The sequence below is a fragment of the Trematomus bernacchii genome, unplaced genomic scaffold (assembly GCF_902827165.1).
Source record: "Trematomus bernacchii unplaced genomic scaffold, fTreBer1.1, whole genome shotgun sequence".
NCBI lineage: Eukaryota > Metazoa > Chordata > Actinopteri > Perciformes > Nototheniidae > Trematomus > Trematomus bernacchii.
This window is the reverse complement of record NW_022987792.1, coordinates 3075274-3102441: the sequence shown is the minus strand read 5'-3', so window position 1 is coordinate 3102441 and position 27168 is coordinate 3075274. Positions and strand designations below refer to the sequence as shown.

The 27168-nt window shown below is 41.6% G+C and overlaps 1 protein-coding gene across 1 annotated transcript in view; it reads right to left on the bottom strand.

The window, feature by feature from the left end:
- Positions 1 to 27168, bottom strand: part of insrb (insulin receptor b) — a 102726-nt gene that overhangs the window by 45529 nt on the left and 30029 nt on the right. The window contains exon 2 of the mRNA XM_034149765.1: positions 25218 to 25766. Within this exon, the coding sequence (XP_034005656.1) occupies positions 25218 to 25766 (549 nt within the window). The remainder of the gene's footprint in view (positions 1 to 25217; positions 25767 to 27168) is intronic.

The following is a 27168-nucleotide window of genomic DNA, read 5'->3' as shown; positions in this document are numbered from 1 at the left end:
AGTCCTCTCCTGCTGATGTTTCAGGTGTATATCAGTATGTAGTGTCTCTACTTTAAAGAGTCCTCTCCTGCTGATGTTCAGGTGTATATCAGTATGTAGTGTCTCTACTTTAAAGAGTCCTCTCCTGCTGATGTTCAGGTGTATATCAGTATGTAGTGTCTCTACTTTAAAGAGTCCTCTCCTGCTGATGTTCAGGTGTATATCAGTATGTAGTGTCTCTACTTTAAGAGTCCTCTCCTGCTGATGTTCAGGTGTATATCAGTATGTAGTGTCTCTCCTGTGACATGTCTCCATGCTTTAATTATCAAAAAGCTCTTTATTTTTCTCATACTGCCTGTGCTGCAGCACCTCTTTTCACCCTCTGTCTGAAACCAGAGCCCAGTGTGCTCTGATTGGTTAGCTGGCCGGCTCTGTTGTGATAGGTCAACCGCTTGGAGATGTCCCGCCCCTTAGCCTATCACGTACAATGTGTTAGAGCGCTGTTCTGGAAGTAAACAAAGGAAGCGTTTGTGGACCATTTACATGCACTAAAACCTATAAAACACACTACAGGAAGGGACAACGCCAAAAAGCACCCAAAAGAACCTTGATGTTGAAATATGATGTATAAATGAACGTGCCTTGCCTTACAGTCCAGCTTTAATAACAAATTTGAAAGAAAATATAAAACCATTCGAGCTTGGAAGTGCCCATCCTTAAATTTGATACCCATTTATACCCGTTAACCTTTGAAAGCGGGTAGTAATGATGTTATTTTACCCTGAAAACATTCACAAGCTTATATGGATGCATCTCGAGCATAATTTGGACCTTTGAGACCAAACTCAAAGAGAAGCTAAATCCTCAGCCTGGCGTCCCTTCAGGGGCCTGACGGAAAAACCGAAAAACCAGTTGAGGGATTTAGACAGCGGAGGAAAACCACAAAGCAGTACCCGTTTGTGTCGTGTGTGTGTGTACGCACATACATAATACATGTTCACCAGGGTATAGGACAAAGAGTAAGGAACACAACACATGCATTAGTCAGGGGAATGAAGAGGCCCTGCTTATCCTTGGGGGCGCAGGTGTTGTCACCAGAGGCCCCCAGTAGCATCAGCCTGGTGAGTGGGTGGGTGGCACACAAAGAGAAAAGGCTTTCACTGAAACCCAGCAGAGGTAAACAGGAGAGAGACTGGCCTGAAGAGAAGGCTTTGTCTCTGCTAACACAACAGGACAAATAACAAAAACAGCTTTCAATCGACTCAAATTCAACACTGCTATTTCATTATCTTGATTTCATGGAAAAAGCACTGGCTGCAAAAGAGACAAATCAGATATCCCTCGCCTCTTATACTTTCATATAACAACAGCAAAAGTGAAAGCTGTGTTTACAGTGAAAAGCTCGATATAGAATATGTGATCATGTTCATCACAAAATGTGTTCATATCTGAATCTCTATAGGAACAACAAATGTTATATGGACTGCAAGGCCACCGACATCTGTTCCCCCTGGTATAAGCAGAGAGCACATGAACGTATAATATCAGATGCATAAGAGCTTTTGACGCGGGTCAGGTGAACACAAAGATGATTTACACACAAACAACAAACACATAAAAGACAGAGCAAGAATGTATGTGTGCACGCTGCCAAGCAAACAGAATGTAAGCAGCTCAGAGATGAAGGAGAAGGACGGATGTGTGTGTGTGTGTGTGTGTGTGTGTGTGTGTGTGTGTGTGTGTGTTTGTGTGTGTGTGTGTGTGTGTGTGTGTGTGTGTGTGTGTGTGTGTGTGGGGGGGAAACTGTATTCACATGTGATGAGTAGAGAGCTGTTTGTGGAACATTAGCATTTAACAGCTGGGTTCCTTCATATTTAATGCACATGTTTAGTGAGGACGTGAAATACATGACTTTTATTATTTTTTATGTTCTCGCTAAAAACACTCAATAACAAACTGCTCCATGAGTTTTCTGAGTGCAGTAAACCGAGTTTCTGTGGTCAGCGTCTAAATATGATCCTTGCCTTGACACCACAACGCCACGGTGCAACAGATGTGATGCTCTGCCACAGAACATTGGAGGTAAACAGCTGTGTGTGTGTGTGTGTGTGTGTGTGTGTGTGTGTGTGTGTGTGTGTGTGTGTGTGTGTGTGTGTGTGTGTGTGTGTGTGTGTGTGTCTCTGTAATAGGATTTTAAAGGGCAGAATGAGCGCTAAATGAAATCAGTGGGTCAGGGGCAGAGCGGTTAGCAGCAGACAGTAAACAGGTATCAGTGATTGATGCTATCAGCAGCTAGCTAAGTGTTCACTGGAGGACATGTTGACAGTGTGTGTGTGTGTGTGTGTGTGTGTGTGTGTGTGTGTGTGTGTGTGTGTGTGTGTGTGTGTGTGTGTGTGTGTGTGTGTGTGTGTGTGTGTGTGTGTGTGTGTGTGTGTGTTTGTGTGTGTGTGTGTTGCAGCATGTTTTTTTTCCGGCCGACACAGATAATCGATAATCCCCTGCTTCTCATGACCAATAAAATAACCGATAATTGTACTAATTTTATATATTGATTAAAAGTGTATACCCTGTAGTTTATGCCCACTGAGATATAAAAGGCTAAGTGGTCGTCAGCAAAGATGGATTATTATTGCTCTGATCTTACTAAATCAATCAATATTATTAACAAAAACAAAGCCTTGGCTCTTCAATATTCATTTATTGTTTTTGTAATAATGTAAATAAAAAAACCTTTGCAGATAGATATGGTGGGGTTCCTTCCCTTGTTTCTTCTCTCTATTTGTTGTGCATACTGCCATGTACTGCATCAGACTGGGTAGGCGTTGGCAATTTAGCTTCTTGTTATTAGCCTAAGATTATGATTACATTATTGGATTAATACATACTAGTACACATTTTGCATTGTTGGTTGGTCTGCCCTGTTATATATTCTTCATCACTGGTGTTGAACATGAATAAAAGGGTAATGCCTTTAGCTGAGTCTGCTTAACCCTTATGTTGTGTTCGGGTCTCCCGTGACCCGTTTCAAGTTCAAATGATATAATAACTACGCTCTAGTTTTTTGTATGGGAACGAGGCTTCATGATATCCTCCACAACAGATATATAAACACTACAAAACTGATTTTGACAATTTTTGCCAAGTCTGAAGGTCTCTAAAAAAGAAAGTGTATCATTTGGTGTTCGGGTCTGGGAAGAATTGTTGTGGGTCACTCCGGGTCAAATTTGGCCCAATCAAGATTCACCTTTGACTTTAGACACCCCTCCCCCTTCATGCACTGTAACAATAATTTTTCGCAACATGCACGTGGTCTCCCATCCCTCTGCCCCCCTCCCCCCACGGGAACTCGACCTTTCTCAAAGAATATGTACACTAACACTTGAACCTGAACACACATATGCTCGTGTGCAATATGTGGTGTAATGTGTTTTGGGGCCATAACATTAAATTACAACAGGATTGTACGGTTATGAATGCATTATAAGTTAGTTATGATGTAGTTAAAACAATATTGGATGATAGTCATTGTTTTGTGTGTTTTGGACTGAGATAAAACATGGGTCAAAATGTACCCGCGAACACCATGAACGGTAACAGCTTTTGAACACAACACAAGGGTTAAATTAAATGAATCCCTTATACTCTAACTAGAGATGCAAATGTTATACCGATTGGTTGTCACATTAATTATCAGCACAACCCTTAAAGTAATTAACAAAATGGGTGACCTTGAGAGGCATAAATAATGCAGCATCTGTTATTAATATATTCTGTATTGATTGAACTCTTAACAGCGATTAATTTATTATGGATTACTCATCCCCAGCTGGTTAGGGTTAGTTTATGAGGTCTTGTTTAAAAGTCAGGCAAAAACACATAAATCAACACTCAAGAGAAGATCAAAATATAAAACGTGAAGAAATACTGAGCGTCAATTAATGAATTCACAGCTTTACTTGAACTTATGCAACAAAACGTCTAATAAACTTGACCAATAAGCTTCTGGGGGAGGAAGAGTGCGGTATTTTTCTGCAGTCTAGAAAAACACTATTGGCACATTTATCTCTGTCATCGGCTCACATGAGAGCAAGAGACTGGAGCATCTGTCTCAATCTACACACACACACACACACACACACGCGCGCACACACGATGGTCTGCAGGAGCGCCAGACATCCCTCCTACAGACATACGTCGCCTCACACAGGACCGGCAGCCCAGTTTATCATCCAAGCTGTTCTCTGCATCCATCCCTCCATCACTGCTGTTAGAGGGTCACACACACACACACACACACACACACACACACACACACACACACACACACACACACACACACACACACACACACACACACACACACACACACACACACACACACACACACACACACACACACACACACACACACACACACACACACACACACCACACACACACACACACACACACACACACACACACACACACACACACACACACACACACACACACACACACACACACACACACACACACACACACTAAATTCCCTCAGGAGTGTTTGCCTCCTTAGAGGGGAAGAAGGTGTGTTTATTGGTTAATGTGGAGAGCTGCGTTTGGACTGATGTTGTTGTCGTGTGTTTGTTAGCCTCCGCAGCTCCTCCCTCGGATTGATATGAATTACAGCGGGTCACATGCCTGCCGTTCACACACACCACAAATACTGCGGCGCCTGTTGATGTCATTAACCTAAATGTGCGTGGAGCAGGTCAGACGCTGGTACAGTACGGTACACTGAGGAGAGCTAAAAGAGGAAAACACACGGCACATGACAGCAACATTCCTCATGAAAACAACTCCACTCTGTCTCTGTCCAGATACCAATCGCACAAGGAGGATATGTCAGGTGATATATGGGCGGATGCAGGTGCAGGTGCAACACACACACACACACACACACACACACACACACACACACACACACACACACACACACACACACACACACACACACACACACACACACACACACACACACACACACACACACACACACACACACACACACACACACACCACACACACACACACACACACACACACACACACACACACACACACACACACACACACACACACACACACACACTAGAAATACTCTATTACATGTCAAAGACTGGCATTCACTAAGTTCCAAAACTAAAATGGATGCATTACACACAATGGACATTTTCTGAAGTATTCATTTGATATAATTAGATATTAATTAATGACCCATTCATGGAAAACTATTTTCGTTTCTTCTATTTTAATTCATAATTGTGTCTCTTCTGTCTCTTTGCAGTCTTTTCAACATAGTTAATATATGGAGAAACTAAGTCAATACAATTGAAAATAATATTTTTGGGATCATACAAATGTGAAAATAGTGGGAAATTATTCATGAGTTTTTTCAACAATAACCCACATCTGTAAAGTAACTACAACTGTCAAGATAAATTAAGTGAAGAGTGTTTAACGTACAGTATTGCCCTTTGAAATGTATTGAGCAGAAGTAGAGAGTCAAATGCACCTCAAGAGTGTAAATAAGTGCAGTAAATCTACTTAATTACATTCCAGCTCTCCGTGTGTATGTGGCAGAGTGTGTGTGTGTGGAGCATTGAGTGTGTGTATAGCAGACTGTGTGTGTGTGTGTAGCAGAGATAACGTGTGTGTGTGCCTGGCTCCGCAGCAGAACCTTATTTAGCTGCAACAATGCATCACAGCAGCAGACTGAGAGAGGAGGCATGCTAAATATCATCCCGGCCGGACGTCATTCTGCCTGGTGACACACACACACACACACACACACACACACACACACACGAGAGTAAAAGACTCTCTCAGTAGCTCATATGCTAAATATAGGAGATGCTACTCGGTGTCATCTTCAATTTTAGGAAGGGAAATAATACAACAGGATGTTTGGATTTGAGAGGTTACGATACGGAGCACCAAAACATTATTTTGTAGTATTTTCAAAACTGTTACTTTTTTTAAATGCTGCTACTTGTTTTTGACTTGTTTTGGTTTATTAACAGGTGGTTGCCTATCTATTTAATATGCAAGTATTTTGAATGCACTGTCCTTTTGTCTCTTTCCTCCAGAGTTTAATCCAGAATTCAACGTTTTTAGTGGCTCTTCTGTGACATGTCTCCAGGCTTTCATGTACAAAAAGCTCTTTATTGTTCTCATCCTAAAGGGAGGAGGGTATGAGATTAATGAAACACACACACACACACAGGTTACACACACACACACTGCGCCTTACACAAACAAAACACTGACATTCATACTTTTCCCAAAAAAAACAATAGAGCTGCGGACAAACACGTGCTGACCAATCGGGCGGCGGGAAACTCGGACGTGCACCAATCACAGGCGCGCGCACTGCCGCGGCGGCCATCTTTAGTAACAGGAGCCAGGGCTGACAAGTTTGGTCTATCATTTTGAGGCCCAGAAATTCCTGCATGTCTGCATACCACAGAAGAGAGGGGGAGCACAAAGGGAAGGAGCAGAGGGACAGAAAGGGAGAAGGGAGGGAGGATCTCTCACAAAAGGTGGAGCGACAGGGAAGAGAGAGAGAGGGAGAGAGAGAGAGAGAGAGAGAGAGAGAGAGAAAGTCTTTTTTCATCACACTGTATTAGCTCCGTCTGATTCTTTCTGCAGGCTTTCTCTACACATGACTAGACGTCTAGACATCCCCACCGTGTAGGTAAAAGTATTAACTGCATCCATTCCTCAGAGGGCAGCGAGGCCATCACAGTGAGGCGAGGAAGAGGAGGAGGGGGAGGAGGAAGAGGATAGATAGATAGATAGACATACACACTGACAAAAACCCTCCTAAATCCTATATTCAACGTTTCTGCTTTTAATCAAAAGTGAAGTATATCCTGTGAGGTAGTGCAAAGACTACAATATGTACGTAAGAGCAAAGTGTTCATGAAAGGATGAGGAGATGCATACTCTTGGTCTTGTGCTGCAAATCTCTACTACTGTTCAATAAAGACAGAGATAGAGAGCGGCCATCTTTACTGCAGTCTTATAACTCTGTCACCACTGCAGGAGGCATTCGGGAGAGATAGTTTTATATCTGTGCCTGCAAATATATATTGCCACTCAGGCCATCAGAGGGAAAGTGGAGGGACTTTATAGGCTTTGCTTTTATACTAGAAGACACACAAGTGGAGAGGTGGAGTGAAACCAACCCACTCAACGGTGTTTAGAGACAGCAGGAGGATCACATGAAGCAGAGACTGATGGAAAAGAGACAACATGAGATGAATATTCAGCAAATAAAGAATAAAGCAGCCCTCCACTTTGCCCTGCAGATTGTCATATATTCATTTGACTACGTTTTTTAGTTTCTAGTTTGTCTTGTATATTTCAATTGGGTGTAAATACTTCTTTTTTTTTTATCTCTTACAACTTATTTTCTTATGTTATGTTTATGTTTGCACCACTACAGTATATACCAAAGCAAATTCCTATGTGTAAACGTACCTGGCAATAAACTCGATTCTGATTCTATGTAAGGGTGTAGTTCGAAGATTCATTCATAAAATCTGAATTTAAATCAAAATGTGAATGCTGAATATCAGAACAGTACATTCGAGGGACTTTTTTATAAACTTAAAAACACTTTTAAAGGTCCCATGTCATGGCCATTTCTACTGATCATAATTCCATTGTTGAGGTCTACTAGAATAGATTTATATTGTGCAATGTTCCAAACTCACATTGGTTTCTCATACAGCATCTCTGTATAGTATGTGTATTCACTCTCTGTCCTAAACGGCTTGTTGGAGCTCCTCCCCCCCCCCCCCCTCCCTGTGAGCCCAGTGTGCTCTGATTGGTCGGGACGTTGCGAGCGGACAGGTTTCCGGGTCGGTGATACAGCGAGAACAAGCTAAACTCATCCTGAGCACACACAAACACTCACAGCCGAAGTAAAAACAATAAGTGTGGCTTGATATTGAGTAAGAAAAAGGTTTATAACGCTGTGAGAATGGGTCTGCGGAGAGCATTTCTCCGCCATCCCAACTCGTCTATTACCAGCGTTCAGGGAGCTCTATGCAAGTCAATGGGACTCCCTGTTAGTTAGCCAAGGGATCCTGGTGTGTGAGGTGCTCCGCGGATTGGTCCATTTGGGCCAATCCGGTCATTTGTTGTTGATTTGGGTGTTCACACGTCACAGAACCCAGGAAGCAAACAATGGAAAATGAGAAATGTCCAACGAGGCGTTCTGGGGCAGCATAGACAGGTCTTTTCTGTGTTAGAGTTTTACTCGCTACAGGGTGTACTTTGAGGGTTTGTGACTCTGCAGACCGTTTACATGCAGAAAAACCTTCATAACACACAAGGGGACGGGGAATAACCAGAAAAGCATGACATGGGACCTTTAAAGCATATTATTTTCCAAAGAATCTTCAATTGTATAGTCTTAATTAGGTTGAATGGACCAATGGTAGTTCGGTGTTTCGTTAGCCCCCACATTTAATAATCCAATCCTTTAAATTGCTCTAAAACATGATAATAGTTTTTATATTCCTCATATATAAAGGATTTCTTGTGTTGTACCAAAATAAATGTGGACTGTGAAGCAAAAAGTTTTCTCTTATAAGATTAAGATGAACTTGTATTAACTCCTAAGGGGAAATTCAATGTCCTCTCGGTTAAAGTGCCTTTAGCAAATCGTAAAAGTAAAAACTGTACGTAAGAGGAGTGAAAAATAAACACCCTGGAGACACACATTGTTTGTTCGTTTATCACTTCCTGTTTGAGGCCCATTATATCTCCCTGTGTGTCCCTGCTGCTGGGCAGAAAACACCACACACACACCTGTCCATCGGCACTTCCTGTCGCTGTGAGGCCTCCAGGAATGTGTGTGTGTGTGTGTTCTACCCTGTAGTTATGGCCAGCAAATGCCCCATTGGTTTCTGACCTCTGTCCCCCACCCCATCCTCTACTTACTCACCTCTGACCTGGGGGGGTCAACGCAGGGTCACATTCTCCCAATAATGCACCCCCACCCCTCGAGCAGTGTCACAAGTATGGCCTTACATAGACAGGTCTCTGGACCGAACCATTACAGCCTGAGCGGGGGTGCTGGTCACCATCAAAGCTCCTTTACTGAGAATGATCCTCTGTTCCCAGACCCTTCACACACTCTGGGAGGGGCTGCGTGTGTGTTAATGTGCTAAAAGAAACCTGTTAGACGGTTCAAGGAAAAGAGGTGTTTTTCTAGAAAAAAAGTTTTTATGTGGTTTTAGGTTTTGTCTCAAATGTAGGTCTTTGTATTGTATCACCTTGATATTGAACATAATAAAGTGGATTTTAAGCTCTGACTCCTGGTGGTTTCCTTTAAAAGATGCATGATTTCAACTGTTCTTTCTTGAGCAAACACACATGGTGAAAACATAAAGAAATAATCATTCCTGCGATCTCAATAGTCTCCTTTAACCAGACTCTGCTGGAGCTCGGGTCCTAACAATAACAGCACAATAATAACTTCCATATGTAAGCTGTCAGATAAGCATGAACTCCACACCCCTCGCAGGAATACACTCCCCAACCTGTGGGAAACTCGCGCTTTCCCAAGAAGGTGATGTAACAACAAAATTCTTGAGAACTTGAGGGCTTTGCACTGAAGAGTTTTGTATAGTGACTTATAATCAGACTGATGTGCTCATTTACACCAGGCCGCACATCTTACATCTTTTCATTGATGTATTAAATGCATAAATACTCCGTTATATTCATATTTACATATTTAATCTCTGTTGTTCTTTTTTCTTAATGCCACTTATGGCGCATTTCCACTACACGGTCGGCCTCGGCCACACTCGGTACGGCTCGGTACGGCTTGGCCGCGTTGGGCCTTAACAGGGCCGACTCACTTCATGCTGCGCTTCCATTACAGTTTAGGAACTGGGGTAGTTACTATAGTAACGCAGTGTAGGCGGAGCCGTGACGTCATCTTCAATGAGAAATCCAGAAACACAACACAGCCGTTAGCTGTGAGCACTCAGAGCTCACAGCTCCTTATATATGTTCAGAAACTCGACAAAAGTTAAACAAGTACACACCACAGACTGCCTGTGTCATGGTGAATACAGTCGCTACTTTATTTATGTCTGTATAGGCCGTTGTTGTGAGTGTGGACGGTCGGGGCATATACTGCGTTAGCTTAGCCAATCTCCATCTAGAAAAACACGAATTTTAAAAGGTTTTTCGCCTGCCGTCTGTCTGCAGACTTGACAAAGCATTAATTCATGGTTTTTACTAACCGGTATCAGTATGTTGTTACTTCGGCATCATTTTGAAACGTGTATTACAATTAAATCACGGTCAAATATGTCCATCTTGTTGTAGTTCTAGCCCTCTTGCCAGCGCTCCTCTCTCTAGTTTAGCATACTCAGCCCGACTCAGCCCTGTTTGTTGGCCCCGATAGAACCACAATTTTCTAGGGCCAGAAAAGAGGGGAAAAAGTGGCCCCGCGCCGTGCCGCGCCGGAACGAGGCCTAGTGGAAGCACAACCAAAAAAGGGGACGGCACGACACGGCACGCTTAAAGCGAGCTACGCGCTGCAATGGAAATGCGCCATTAAAGGGATTGAGAAGTGGGTTGGGGATGTTTTTTAGTTTAGTTTACACACTAATGCTGCTTTTGTTGAATCATACTCTCCAAATGTATGTATAAATGTATTGATGCATGTTGTTTACAAGTAGTGTAGTACACTTAACATGGATATATAAACTTTTCCTAAGTTAAAACATGAGTATTGTGTTCTGAAATCATTACAGCTTTTGATATTTTGACCAGCTTTGATTTTTTTGCAAATAAAACTATTTGGGAAATTCTGGAAAAATATTGGCAGTAATCAAATAAAACTTAAATGTTCATGTTACTCAAACACATACCTATTAGATATACAATAAGATGAGAGAAAGGGATCATTTCAAAGTGGTTTATTTTCTGTGTTAGTCTGCTGATCTGATTATTGGATTTGGATTGTGTTTTGGTTGAACACCTGAAAACAATCCTCTTTACTCGGGTTGTGTTCCTTTCTCCCTCACAAACACACACACACACACACACTTTATTGAACCCTTACACCTCTCCTCTCTGTATTCTGATTTCTATAAGTGATCCACAGCCTTGGGTTTGCATTTGCTGCAGCGTGCAAAGCCTTTAGTGAAATAAACATTTGCAGCAGGTTGTCGTTCCTGTTAAACGGATCTGCAGAGCTGTGATCCATTCATCTCACTTCTCTTCCCTTTCATTCTCACATGCAAATAATACCCCCCCCCCTCCCCTCTCTCTCCCCAGGCCTCCCCCCAGGGCTCAGCAGTAGGAAGTGTTTTGGACAAAGGCAGGAAGTAATGAGGAAGTCCTTTCAGACTCGTCAGTAACGACCTGCCAACATGCAGCTCACACTCTGACCCTCGCTGGAAAACACACAGCAGACCCTCGCTGCACAGAAGGACTCAAACTATCACCAGTTTCAAGTCTACTTCTTAACCTCTCCTTGTCCTACGTCTCAAATACACCACTTTTACCTGGACGTGCAAATACAAAAACTGAAATGTACACTTAATCGAAACACTTCAAAATGTTATTAAGTGCCTTCTTAATTTGCTGGGTGTCATACACTGTAAGGTGCAAGAGTTCAATGCTTCGACATGTAAAATGAACACTGGTATTAACATCCTGACAGTGTTATACACACACATCAAACAATACATATATACGATAAATACAACATATCTATATATAGATTTGAGTCAGTAACTAAATAAGTAAATACAGGATTTGAAATGTGTCAAATTGAAGTGCAATAACTGTAGAAGTGCGTGTCAGTGTTCAACAGTATTATTTTTTCATCTCTAAAAGCAATTTTTCGTCATTAAAAGCGCTTTTTCCGTCTCTAAATGCAGTTTTTTCGTCTCTTAAAGCTGTTTTTCGTCTATAAAAAGCTGTTTTTGAGTCCACAGATGACATGACATGTGGTTAAACTCATTGCCCGCCCCCTGATTGGCTAAAAAGCGTTCACCACCAGCAGTACAGTATGGTGAATTCTGTGCGGCAGAATGAAGTCTGTGCGTTCCCATGGCCCACAATGCCTTCTTTCCCCACCGCTGTTATCCAACCACCACCTCTCTACAGCCTTACTGAGAGCAGCATGTGTTCTTAAAAACATCCCCAGAGCGTGGTTGTGAAAAGGACTGTCGTCTCTTTCTCTACACACTGCGGCAACAGCACACACACATCTTGTCGCAGACTCGTGTCCTCAGAAGCCCCACCATCCTCTCCTCATCTCTACAACCAGCAGCCAATCATATGCCAGCAGAGTGGGCAGCGTGCTCCACTTAGCCTGATGCGTGTACTCCACTTGGCCCTGTGTGTGAGTGTGTGTATCTGTTGTCTATCTGAATGTGTACGGTTACAGTTGTGTGTGTGTTTGTGTTAGTGTGTGTGGAGCAGGAAGTGGGAGTGCCCGTCCATTGATCAGCTGGAGGAAAGAGAGTTTTCCAGATTTCCCCGGGGCGCCTGGCTAACACTGCACACACAGAGAAACACACACACACACACACACATACGTACGTACACAACTGATGCCAGCTTATCAAAGTTAATTTGGATTTGTTAACAAGGATGCAAGGCGCCAGGAAGGAAAACACAAGAGCACAGTGACTAACTCTGCCTCTCCATCTGTCTGGTTCTATCATTGCTTCTCCCTTTTAAGATATTCATAGTGATTCAAACACCAGTGTGTGTGTGTGTGTGTGTGTGTGTGTGTGTGTGTGTGTGTGTGTGTGTGTGTGTGTGTGTGTGTGTGTGTGTGTGTGTGTGTGTGTGTGTGTGTGTGTGTGTGTGTGTGTGTGTGTGTGTGTGTTTGTTTAACCACCACAAATGGACAGCATTAAAGAGGCGCTTGTCTATGGGAATGAAACAGGACAGATGAGGACGCTGTGTGTGTTCTGAGTGTGTGTGTGAGAGTGTGTGTGAGAGTGTGTGTGAGAGTGTATCACTATCAGGATCACATCACTACATCACTTGTAATTCACTTTACTCCTGACCTGGAGCAGAGGAGGAAATTGGAAACAATTCAAATACTATCATCGGAGTGTGTGTGCTCTACTTTCCCTTTTTAACCGAGCACAAGGAAGTGAGAAGGCTCACAGTAGTAGAGACTGAATGCTTAAACATGGAGCAAAATCAGGAGTTTTTAATCATAAAGCATGACAATTTCTAAGATGATCAGGGCAAATAAATGTAATTAAAAATACTAATGTGATCCTAACGGCAAAAAAATCCTTTTGGTTGCATAAGTATAGTCCTTCTGTGAACTTAAAGGGGACCTATCATGCAAAATGCACTTTTGTACGTCTTTTACACATGAATATGTGTCCCCGGTGTTCCAGGGAACTCACCAAGTGTCAGAAAACACAACCCTCTCTATTTTCCTCCATACCCAAATCTCTAAAAAAGGGGCTGCAACGGATCTGATACAGACTGATCCAGATTTGAACACTTCTATGTCGTCACAGAAGTGGCGCTACGGCTATTGGGCCAACTCTCCACCTATCAGGGGAATGTGGGGTTGGGCCACGGCCGGCCATTGCCGCGCGAAAGCGCTGGAGACGCTGTAGTACATATGCCAGGCCTGTAAGTGGCGCTGTAGTCTGCCACAAAAGCAGCGAAGAAGACTTCCCGCGCATGGTTGCCATGGTTACCCTTCTGTTTATTCTCCGCTGTGGCTTTTTTTCTCCCTCCCCGAGGCAAGCACTGTAATTCTCTCCGGTTAGTCCACCAGCAGATGACAAACACCCACCTCTCCGCCTCTTCCAAGGAACGAGGGGACCGTGCGGCAGAGTTTCAGTTAGGTTTTCTTTCGCCAGTCAAGATGTCCGTTAAAGTTTAAATCTTCCGGACAAAATTAGAAAAGTGCCGGTCAAAGGTCTTCTTTGTTATTTATTGAGCTTTAAAACAAATGAATAACGACTCTATATAATAATATAATAAAACACGGAGGACGGAGATCTATTTTTCTCCCCCTCTTCTGACTTGATCAGAGAGCACGCTCCCCTCTCCTGCAGGGGGGCGTGGTCAGCTGCAGCTCACAGAGATCAGCCCCCTGCAAAAACAGGGCTGCAGAACAGCAAATAGAGCGAAATGAGGCATGGCTAAAATGCATGATCTGTTTGGTATTTTGAAAACAGAAACGTATAAATATACCTTATATAGGTATGGCCCTACAATATATCATTTAAATATAGCATGATAGGTGTCCTTTAAGAATACAATTGTTTACGTTTTTGACCGTTTCTTAATTTATAATGATTTAAAATAAAAGATAAATCTAAAAATACGTTTAAATAATCATTATAAAGTTTAACTAAAAATGTGTATAAAATAAAAAAACGTAGTTGAAGTAAGAATATGACATACAAAGATAAAATAAATGTATTTATAGAAAACACACGTATAAATGAGAATGTTCAATACAACATTTTAATAAAATAAATACAAATATTTGTTATTTAAAAAAAACTAGATGAATAAAATGTCCAAGAAGTATACAATTAAATAAAATAAAATATTAAAAAGTTAAAGTAAGAATAAAATGTAACTTATGTATATTACAATATACAGTATACAGTCATAAGTATTCATCAGGTATTAATGCTGAATGGCACAGTGGTTAAATAAGTCCTATAGTGCCAGTCTATTGACTCACATGTAATATATCACGTTATCACTAATACCCCTGCTCTATAGAGTGGTGCAGGGATGACGTATTTACCCGGAGGTAAGCTGCTGGTTCCCTCGACAAAAAAGCAACGGGATTTCTCCATAGGATTTTGGAAAATAACTCGAAATAAGGTCTGTGGAAAACGAACCTGTTTGATAAATGCACGTTATGTTCAGTCGGATAATCTCCACGTCTACCGTACTTTTATCATTTTCGAATCATAAATCTAATCGCCAGAAGCAAAATGCTAACGTTATGCTATAAAGGAACTACAGCCGAGTACAGCAGCACGACTTCAACGTCACGCCAACTTAAGATCCATATTAAAAACTACAGATTCTAAATGGTACAAGTTGAAGCGTTTGTTTGAACAGTTAGCAGGAGGCAGGGACTTGCTTTCAAGCAGAACAGGGGCAAACAAACTTAGCGGGAGTGTTTACGTGTTCGGCGTAATGACGTACAACGTCCTCCACAACTTCTGTAGTCCTATTCAGCCACTTGGTAACAACCATCGTTTTTCAGACACGTCAACTCTTCAGAAATCACCAGTGGGGTCACTGCTGATGGATTTAATGTCGTAGAACAAAACGTGACCCGTCTCTTCAATGTGTCTCAACCACAGACCTTATTTCCAGCTATTTTGCAAAATCCTATGGAGAAATCCCATTGGCTCTGAGACGAGGGAACAGGAAGTGGTGAAATGCTGACTCACTTCCGGGTTTTAGGACTCGTCCCTGCACCACTGTATTATCCTGTAAGTGTTCAGTACTTTCCTCTAACTGTGTAGAAGTTATTCAGTTTACTGTAAAACAAGCTCCCACTTCCAGGCAGTCAGTGAAGAAAGTAGGATAGTGTTTCTGGCTCGTGTCGCCTTTCACTGAAAAAAAGCATCTGTGCCAGAGATCAAGTGGCCTCACGCCTTTTAGGAAAAAAAAATTTGACACGTGAAATGAATGTGCTAATATGCCCTTAAGGGATTACTCTGTGCACTTTCATTTCGTCCTCATGGCATGAACTTCCTCCTCCTCCTCCGCTGTGACTCCATATCTGAGTAAAGGTTGTTGCTGCAAGCGTCACATTTAATGAAGCGTTTGACCATGCACAATGCCAGTATCTAACTCTGTGACCCACTGAATGCACATGTGGACATTTATAGTTTACAATATGTACATTAGATATATTATTATTTACAGGCCATAGACAGAGCAGATAGTACTGGAGTGTAAAAGTAGGTGTTTATAAGTAGGGCTGAATTGTTTTTTAGGGTTTTCTCTTTCCTGTAGTGTGTTATATAGGTTTTGGTGCATGTAAATGGTCTGCAAAGGCTAAAATCCCAAAGGGAGTGTGTGGGAGAGAAACTAAATATTGAGATTTGCATGCACTAAAACCTATAAAACATTACAAAAAGCATAATAGGGCCCCTTTAACTGGCAGAAAATGACTTAATTTGAAATATATTCCACCATATTTGGATATTTAGTTTGTCTCTTCTGTTTTTACAGTTAGTTAAACGTATTGTAAATGTCCTTATAAGATATTCCGTTCCCATCCTTAGGCCTGTTCAGAGACCAGCAGTCTGATGGTCACAGAGCCTCGCTGAATGACGCATGTTGATCCATTTAGAGCGACCACCGGTTCAACCTGTGCTGCCGTGACGCTCGGAAAGTGTGTGATGTGTGTGTGTGTGTGTGTGTGTGTGTGTGTGTGTGTGTGTGTGTGTGTTGGGCCTCGTTGACAGACAGACTTTATCTCATCATGAGATCCACTGTTTGCCGCTTTCTCTCGTCTCTGAATATTACCCTGACTTCCTCTTGTGTGTGTGTGTGTGTGTGTGTGTGTGTGTGTGTGTGTGTGTGTGTGTGTGTGTGTGTGTGTGTGTCTGAAAACAATCGCAGCAAACAACAAAGCACATAGGCGCAGGCGAGGTGAACTCTGACCTGGAAAGCTTTCTCTTCTCCTGTGTGTGTGCGTGTGCGTGTGTGTGCGTGTGCGTGTGTGTGCGTGTGCGTGTGTTTTACCACAGTGATTCGAGCAGAAATTGAGCATGCAAAGTAAAGTGGGAAAAAAGGAAGAAGTGGTGTTACTAGTGACGGGAATTATATAAATGTAAGGGGGTCACATATTGTCTGAAAAGTACCATTATTCTGTTGGTCAAAATGTGGATTACCTGCTATTCTTATACTTAAATAACTATAACAATACCTAAAGCTCATTAATGGACTTGTCTGAATATAAGGTTTATAAAGAAAACCATTACAGGGTGGCAGAGCACAACAGGAAATGGGATTCATTAGATTAGCTCTAATTAAGAATGGGGTTATATACAAAATGTGTTCTTGGATGAATCGTGGAGGTGTGTGGTGCAGTGGGTTGTGCGTTGGTGTTCGGATCAGGGGAGCACAGGTTCAAACCCCACTGCAGTCAGCATGTCGTTGTGTCCCTGAGACACTTCACCCCAAATTGCTCCTGTGGGGATTGTCCACAGTATTGAGTATGTAAGTCGCTTTGGATAAAAGTGTCTAACAAGTGACATGTAATGTAAAGTAGTCATTACTGCTTAACCCTTCTCTTTAAAATCGTACTGCCCACCTAGTTATTTGAAATGTTGAGACGATCCTACTAGCTCTGTTATTTGTTTAATATTATCATTTTTTGGAGTAAGATGGTATTGTCTTCTTCTGCGTCCTTTATCCCTGGCCTGTGATAAATAAGAAATATAAAAAGTAATATCTCCTCTCCTTGGAAATCACTGTGTTGTTTCTGGGCGTTCTTTTCTCCTGTCACATCTACTCACTGCGGCCTCGTTCTTCAACACAATATATAAGTCCTATGAGCCGTGCACCTCTGTGGAAACAGGTGGGGACTAAAAACTGTATTTTGTACCATAAATATCACATTAAAAATGCCATGAATCCATAAAAAAAAAAAATCATTATTTTACAAAAACAGGAATGAAAATAGAATCTATATATAAAACATTTCCCCAGGGTCCCACACGTGTTACCAATAGTGTTGGGAAGCGGGGGCTCCACATGCGTTACATATGGAAGTATTTATATTTTTACAACCTCTACTTACAGCCTCTCCTCCGCTGTGTAAACAACCTGCAGTCAGTCGGAGTTTCACTCAACTCATGTCATGTGACTCTTTGGCCGAGTCATTTATGGCTTCCCAGTTGTGCAGAGGAGGAGCAGAGGAGTGGTGTTTTTTTAAACAGCATTTGGTGACTGCATCAATATTAAATAGAACATGTAGAATAACGTGTTTTTTTAAAGAAATGTCATGACTTGAAAGGATGACTTGTTTATCAGACTTTTTCAAAACCAAAGACAGCATCGAGCCGGAAAAGAGAAATTAAATTCCTTCCTACTTATTAACCAAACCACTCCTACCCAAGCTAACATTATCAGTATTTAAAGTATGTCAGCTCACAATCTACATCAATTAGGAGTCAATTTACCCCTCTTTGATGCATCGTGTACAAACATCTGGTGAGAGGTTGCATGTCATCATAGCAGGGGCCACTGATCCATTAACCTCAATGAACCAGGAGGTATTTTAACACATGTAGCTCAAATTAGGGCTGCATAATAATGGACATGTTATTCAAATCACAATATGCACTAGTATAGGGCAATATCAAAATTGCAGGATACACAATATTTGTTAAGGGTAAATATGTGTTAAAAATACCATTTCAATTAAAGGTGGGGTAGGTAAGTTTGAGAAACCGGCTCGAGATACACTTTTTGTTATATTCCATGGAATGCTCTTAACATCCCGATAGCAATGAATATCTGAAGTGCTTTGACAAAAAATCCATAAAAAAATGTAATCTGTGGAAGCCGTAATACTGTAAAAAGCACGACCAATCATCTGAGCCGGCCTGGCTAAAATAACTGGATGGCCTACCTGCCTGTCAGCCTTCCATCTGTGCACAAACTTATCTCGTGCCCTCATTGGTCATGTGCGCGTTCGTGTGTGTTGGAGGAGGGGCTCTGGAAGGAAGTGGCAGATTTTCTCCGGTTGTGTATTTTCAAATTCTAGCGATCTCGAGCCGGTTTCTCAAACTTACCTACACTACCTTTAAGTATTGTTCCAACAGCAGAGATATCCCGCCCTACAAACTTTATTATATAGACTTGTATATTCACTATGAACGTTGATGCTCTTAAAGAAACACAGCATAGATAATTATAATTTAAAATCAATCTCTCCAATATTGTGCATCATATCGCAATTGCAAAATCAGTCAAAATAATCGAAATTCATTATTGTTTGTTTCCCAAAAAATGCTTCCAATCCAATGACATATTATAACACCAGTTGCACTAGTGGTTGCATATTTTGTATATGTTCCTCAATATTGATCCTTTACTAGGAAGTACATATTTGTATTCTGTTTTGCATCGGGTTATTCAGTGCAGAGCAAATGGGCTTGTGTTAGAAATCACTACTCAAAAACATTTATTCTGGTTCTGTCCTCTTAAGAAAACTTGAAGGATTCCAATGCATTGAGGCTTTTTTTCGAATATATAATGCCTCTGCTGTCCCGAGAAAAAAGAACGCAACCATCAACAACAACAAAGTGACAGCTTGTAAACTGCAGCAGCCTGAGAGTACTCGACAACACTACGCCTGCTCTGACCGAACAGATACCTTCACAAAGTAGTAAACACACACAAACACACAATATACATGAGTGCTACAGACACACACGTAGAAACTGAGAAAATGACAATGAACGTCAGATATGATACTCTCAAGGCAGTTTGGATTGCCAACAAGTTACTTAAGGGCCCTGCACAGTTAAACCTGACATGTCCTGAGGCCTGTACTACGAAGCTGGATTTTCGCTTAGCCGGCTAAATTCAGGGAAATCTCGGGCTTTCCGGTCCTACGACGCTGGTTCTCTTTTTAGCAGGCTAGATCTCCATGGTAACTTATGCTGAGCGGCAAACCTGCTCCGGGGCAGGTTAGGTGGCAGGCTAGAGATCAACTCAGTGAAAGCACCGCCTGCTGACCAATCAGAGCTCCGTGTGCGGAGTTTAAAGCTATCAAGTCATATTACAGGATAGAGGAAATACAGAAAAACTGCCGTTGCAGGAAAGACAGCCGGCAAAAATCAACTGACTGTGAACGTGAAAATTAATAGAATATCCCCTCCCATCTTCAGAGCAATCTGACTATTATAACATTAGCGTTAAGAAAGCTTACTGAAATATCTGCCACGACATAAGTAACCGGATCAGAGTAACATTAAGTACAGTCCGCGGCACTGTGAGTGCAGACGTCGATGTGTCCCATTATCATTCATATCATATCACATCATAATGTATCATATATTTCCTTATCTGAGTCAGCTTCTTGAGCCGTATCTGGCCGTGCAACACTCACAGTGTCACATACTGTATGCAGAAGTATTATTTTAAGCAACACATTAAGTTGACGAAACACTCGAGTCAAATTCTCCTAATTAAAGTCAGATCGTGTCTTGGACGGGGCAGTGATTTCATAAACCTGTTAATGTACGCATTCAAACGCTTTTTCTGTTACCAGCTGTATTCACCTTGCAGGTGCAGCTATGTGGCTTTGATCCTGGATAAAGTGTTTAAGTCATGGATGTTTAAAGTTTAACTTCTTCATATTTGACTAATATTAAAGTTGACTTTTCATTCAGGAAGTATGACGCTGCGCTGTCAGTACGCTTGTCCGTGTTTGAGATTGGTCGAATGCTCCAAATACCACCCCTTTCATGTGAACGTGCACCTAACTAGATAGGACACGGCTGGCTTGAGCGATCCACTTGATATCCAGCGTCGTAGTAGTTTAGCCAGAGCGCGTATGTTTTGGATTACGCCAACCGGCTAACTCAAACATATCCAGGTTAGGTTGAACCGGCCTCTGGTGCACACACACACACACAGTGGTTTTCCTGCTTGTAAGGAGCATGTGTAAGATCAGAGGAATGCAGGCTCTCCTCGGCTCTAACCTAAGGCGAGTGGAACCCTGTAAAAACACAACAAAAACAACGCCACAGTTTCCACTCACACATAAACTTTAATGTTCCATCTAATGTTCCTCTGCCACACACACACACACACACACACACACACACACACACACACACACACACACACACACACACACACACACACACACACACACACACACACACACACACACACACACACACACACACACACACACACACACACACACACACACACACACACACACACACACACACACACACACACACACACACCACACACACACACACACACACACACACACACACACACACACACACACACACACACACACACACACACACACACACACACCTCGAGGGACAGAAACATGGCTGTAGCACAAAAAACTGCAAATAAACTATTTACATTTTTAAATAATCACTGATAATACTGTTATTATAAAGTGATGTCGAACTAATTATACTTTTTATACTTGTATTTTTAAGATAAGATAAGACATTTTCTTTTTCCTGCAACATACTTTCACCATAATGTTTACTGCACTTTATATTCTTCCATTCTGTTATTTCTTTCTTTTCTGTTCACCATATTATACGTTGCATTGTTGGAGGAGCCTGAGACTTTAGATTTCATTGCCAGAACTACACTATAACTATTGTGTACATGACACACAAAGCCTTGTAATAATTCAAATTAAATAAGCATATCATTCTGATCTAGAAACAGCACGGTTTAAGGACTCATTTTGCTTCTGCAGGGAAAGAACAAGTCAAACCGCGGCCCTCACCTCCAGTGGGGACACGCACCTGAACACACAGATATCACACACACATGCATTTACAGTAAGTGTATGCAAATAATGCCTGTGTGTGTGTGTGTGTGTGTGTGTGTGTGTGTGTGTGTGTGTATGTGTATGTGTATGTGTGTGTGTGTGTGTGTGTGTGTGTGTGTGTGTGTGTGTGTGTGTGTGTGTGTGTGTGTGTGTGTGTGTGTGTGTGTCCTCCCTGGGGGCAGACAGCATTGCATCATGTGCTAGAAATGGCTCCTGCTTCGACACACACTCCTGACTGAAGTGAAGTCACATGACCCGCTGCTGCTGCTGCTGCTGCTGCTGCTGCTGCTGCTGCTGCTGCTGCTGCTCGTCATACCTGTGGCCCCCCCGGCCCCTCCCAAACTCAGGAGACATGAACACACACGCACAACGGGTCGTTTGCACACACTCAGTCCACATTCTTTTTTCTTTTAATGGTCGGGAGGTTTATCTTTGAAATCAGCGCCGGTAGTAATCAAGCGTCTCAACGCAGGAGGAAAAACTGTTAGTGAGGGGAATTACCAAAGTGATTAAAGAGGAAACTGAGCATGCAGGGACAGTGGGAATACAAGAAGAAGTGGGTGTTACTAGTGTTGGAAATTAAATGCAAATTTGGGGGGTGACTATTGTCTGCGCAACTAAAAATATTGGTACATTTTTCACAACTTTGGGGCCCTTTTAAGCAATAGGAAATGCGCCAAAATTAAATGTCCTCTTCCAGTAATCACCACCTTCAAAATGAGTAATTAAAAAGTGTACTACAGCTGTCTCAAACATCTGAATGTGTGAGATATATATTATGCATTTGTTCATAGATAATCCTAAAAATAACTCTCCATACTTTATTTCACCCCAAATGTAGCCTTGCAGAAGCTGGCTATACCTCACCTATTAAACAAATTGAATGCTTTACACAAGATTGGAACTGTAAGACATTGTATGTATGTGTAGGACAGGGACACACTCAAATAAAAGTATTTCCTGTATTTCGTTCCCGACAGTGATCTCTGGCAGGAAGTGGAGGAGCCAGCGTTATGTGCGGCTGCAACAGTCGCTGTTAAAGTATAAACATGGCCGAGGTCGCTGCGCTTTGAACGTCAGCCCTTCAGTCAGAAGCAGAGGAGAAAAAAAAACAACACAAGCTATAATCGCCTTGGAAAAATAATAAGCATTCTCTCCATGCGTCTCACAATAGAAGCCTCTCTGTGTTTATGGGAGGAAAGACTGACCGGCCGACTCACTGGCTGCAGCCGAGCAAACCCACAGCTTGTTTGAGAAAAATATGAAACATTTTTAACAAACAATATGCTTTACTGTGTTCCTGTCAATCAAATCCCTCCTTCATCACATGCTTCCCTTATTAGTGTAGTTTCCAACCCGGATATGTTGAGTACCCCAAAGTTTTATGATAGAAATGTAAAGTACGGGTCCCAAGCACATAGAAACTGCCTGATGCTAACTTGCATATGCACAATTAGCATAAGCATAGCACTAATGGCATTATAGACTATGTGGACTATAATTAAAAATGGCTTGGACAATTTTGGAGTGGTTATGGGGGGTTATTGAGGATGCCGAGTCCATTTCTGACATTCTCAGGATCAAAAATGGCAGTTTTAACCAGAAAGCGGTCATATTTGTACTCTCTGTGGGCTGATTTTGACTACAATGAGTAGTGTTGCGACCATTGGATATAGAGAGCACAAGATGAAAATGATTATCTCTACTGTGAACAATTATTTTTCAGATAAATAGGCAATATGTCAAATCCAAATGATCCAGAGTCCCATAAATCTTCCAAATCAACCCAAAATATATCAAAATCAGCCCCACCAAGAGTACAAATGTTGGTATCTTCTGGTTAAAACTGCCAATTTTGATCCTGAAAATGTCAGAAATGGATGTAGCATCCTCACTGACCACCAACACCACTCCAAAATTGTCCTAATAGGTCCAGCCATTTTTGTAATATTTTCCTCATATGCTAAATAATGCTAATTAATGCTACTTATAGTAATGGTGCAAATTGCCCCACATATGCAAGTGAGCATCTGGCAGTTTTGATATGCTGGGGGCCCCTACTACACATTTCTATCATAAAACTTTGTGGTACTCAACATTTCTAGGTTCACAAATAGACTATTATTCTACCTTTTCACTTCCCTGTGAGTCATTTCCAGCAGATCCTATAATTACAGATCACTTTCCCACAATGCTCCAGTCAATGAATGCTAGTCAGAGAGACCCCCGCCTGCTGATATGAGGAGCAGCCCTCCACATCGCAGAAATCATTACAGAAACCATTTGCCATGAAAACAGCGGTCGTCTAAATTGATTTCTGGGAGGAAAGAAAATCTCCAGTGCATATTATCATTATGTGTCTCAATGGACCGTTTTACAATGTGATGGATTCTGGAAAAGGTGCTACGCTATCATGTGTGCACGTAACAGCCAGTCAATATGGAGATTTCTACACACAGCGTTACAGTTAAACAGAGAGTATCCGACCGGTTTAACACCTCACAACAAACGACTCTCTAATCAAATGACGGAGACATTTGACACAACTGCTGCGGATGTAAACAGGAAGTCAAATGACACTCATGGAGTCAGTTAGTTAGAGCTGCGGGGATGTAACTCAAGCCTTGGTTTGTACCCTGTATTATTTTACTTCATGACAAATTGGAACTATCAAAACGTTTGCAGGATAAGCAATTAGCAGTTCCTGTTTGCAATGAACCCAGGGGTGTAAAGATCACTCTCTTTGACACTAAAGGAAACCATAATATCTGATACTCTCAGACAGGTTTTGTAGTTACAAGAAGAGTCTTTTTAGGACTTCGAAGAGCATGTGTCCACATTTGCGTTTTATTCTTAACGCCAGCGTCTTTTTCCAAAGAGGGCAGAGCTAATGATATCCAAAGATATTAGAAAAAGCACAAAATGGCGTCACTCTAGTTATTGGAGGAGAAGCTTGTTTCTGAACGCGGCTTATAGACAGGAACTATCGGAACAAAGAACGAAAAAAGACAATTTGCTTGATTTTAATTAGCCGAGCAAACACTGGATGTTTCTGCCGGTCGTACTTTTATCTCCATACACTTCCTCCTCGCTGTATGGCTGTCAGACTAAGCCTTGTTAGCTCATCCATACAAAGTGTGAGAGCAAGAATCTTCTGGTTGGTGCTCATCGCGAAAAAACAATGTCTAACAAAGATATAGTAGCACAAACGCATATTCAAATCCAGGGAGGATTGCTAGTTTGGGTAATTCAACAACTTTGTGTAGATATCATAGTCATAGAAATTAATGTGGACCTAAAGCAGATACATGGACGACTAGTGTATACAGACTATTCTGCACAGTTTCTATTATATTCTGTTTCTATTATATTCTATTTGATTTACTTGTACTATTCTATCTGTTTTATTGTGTTGCACTGTTGGAGGAACCTGTGACCTAAGATTTTCATTGTCATAACTACACTGTAGCTATGATCACATGACAATAAAAGCCTTGAAACTTGAAACTAGTGACCTCAGCCATATCATATCCTAGTGAAGTGTAAGTCACCTTAAACCCTAAATGATGGGAACAAAGGAGGAACAAACCACAGTCTCTCCGCTGTTTAAAGCAGATTAAAACACACTTACTTCTCTGGCAGTGGTTCTGGGACCAGCAGCGGCCCCTGAAGTGTCCGTTGATGGTGTTCTGCTGGCAGACCGTCTGGCCCTGGGCGGTGCCGGGACAAACGTCTCCGCACTCCCTGTCGTTCTTGTTGGCCACGATGTAGTTGTCCTCCACCGAGTCGGAGATCTTGGCCCAGTCCAGCGTGGCCAGGTAGCAGAGGTCGGGGTTCTTCTCGATCCGCACGGCACCCCGCGTGATGTTCATGAGGCTGTGCAAACCCACCTCCTTCAGCTGCAGCATCTCGTACACCACCAGGGCGTAGTTGAAGAAGAGGCTGTTCCCCCGGACCACCGTGAGGTTGGGGAAGAGCTCTCCGAGGGTCTCCAGGCCGTAGACCCGGAACATCAGCACGTAGTCCGTCACCACGCGCAGCTTCGGGTAGCTGAGGCCCCGGAAGTCCTCCGTCTTGGTATTGAACATCAGCAGGATCTTCAGGTGGCCCTCGATGATGGTGCAGTTCTCCAGAGACTGCAGGTTGGTCACATTGTTACGGATGTCTTTGCTCGGGCAGACTGTGAGGAAGAAGGGGAAGGAGATGTGAGAAACTGTGAGAAACCAAACATGAAATACAGGTCAAATGAATCATCCAAGATATTTGTTGTGTTTACTGGGGCTGAAACTCATGTTTTATTTCATAACGTTGATAATTGATATTTCTTTTCGTATGCTACACTTATATTATTAGTATTATATTGTTGTAGAATTGGATTCTTTCAGATGTGTGTGGTCCAAAGAGTTTTAATAACTCCAGAGCATTTGAAGTACAAAGGTCAAAATGTATTGAAAAAAGATTGAAGTGATAATTTCCAAGGTACATGTTTTTATCAAACCAAATATTCAGTTTATTCCATATATGAACCAGACCTAAAATACAGGTCAAATGAATCATCCAAGATATGTTTTGTGTTTACTGGGGCTGAAACAAATGAGAACAGAACATTTAAGCAGCAATGACATGCCCCTTTGTTTTTTATGGGGTTTTTGGGACACCTTTGAAGATTTGTCCTGCCTTTTACACATTAGTTTTAATATTTTTATACCAGAGAGCTCCCCAGTTAAAAAATAGCTCAGCTAAAACACTTATATTTTGTTCCAGAGAACGTCAGCAAATGTGGTTTTGATTCAACTTTCTTTTTCCCAGAATTAAAAACATGTTTTAGTCAGTAAACTATTCAATAAAGTAGTCCATCACATTTAGCTGAATCTCAGGGTGACGCTGTGAAATGATCCTCAAAGGAGACCACAGAGGCTTCTCAGTTCAATATAACTTGACAAAGAACCAATTATTTGAATATTATTATACTGACGGACATGTAAAGTAAATCGTCTTTCCGCATATTTAGTGTATCATTATTGCTAAGATGTAGGGCTGTGCGATTATGGCAAAAATCATAATCACGATTATTTGGGTCAATAATTGATATCACGATTATTAAATACGATTATTCATTGACTTTGAAAAAATCCATTTATTGAACTTTAAAACAAATACAAATAATAATTTGAACAGTATCTTTTTAACTGTTGATTACCCTGAACGTATAATTCAACTGAAAAACCAATACAAAAATAAATTAAATAAATGATACATTTAAATAAATAATATCAAAATAATAAATACCAATAAACAAGATCAACAAATATTTTGGAGCGCACTTCCCCAAGCTACTAAACATATATAAATATGATAAATACAAATAAATGAGACCAAAATTAATTAGATCAAATATGTTGCAACCTAGCAAAGCAAAATAATTGTTTTTTTCGATTATGTTGTTTTCATAATTGTGGCAGGCCAAAAATCGTAATTGCGATTAAAATACGATTAATTGCACAGCCCTACTAAGAAGACATCACATTATTAATAGAGGTGCATGTGTTTCCTTGACAGAGACTTACAGTTAGAAACCGAGA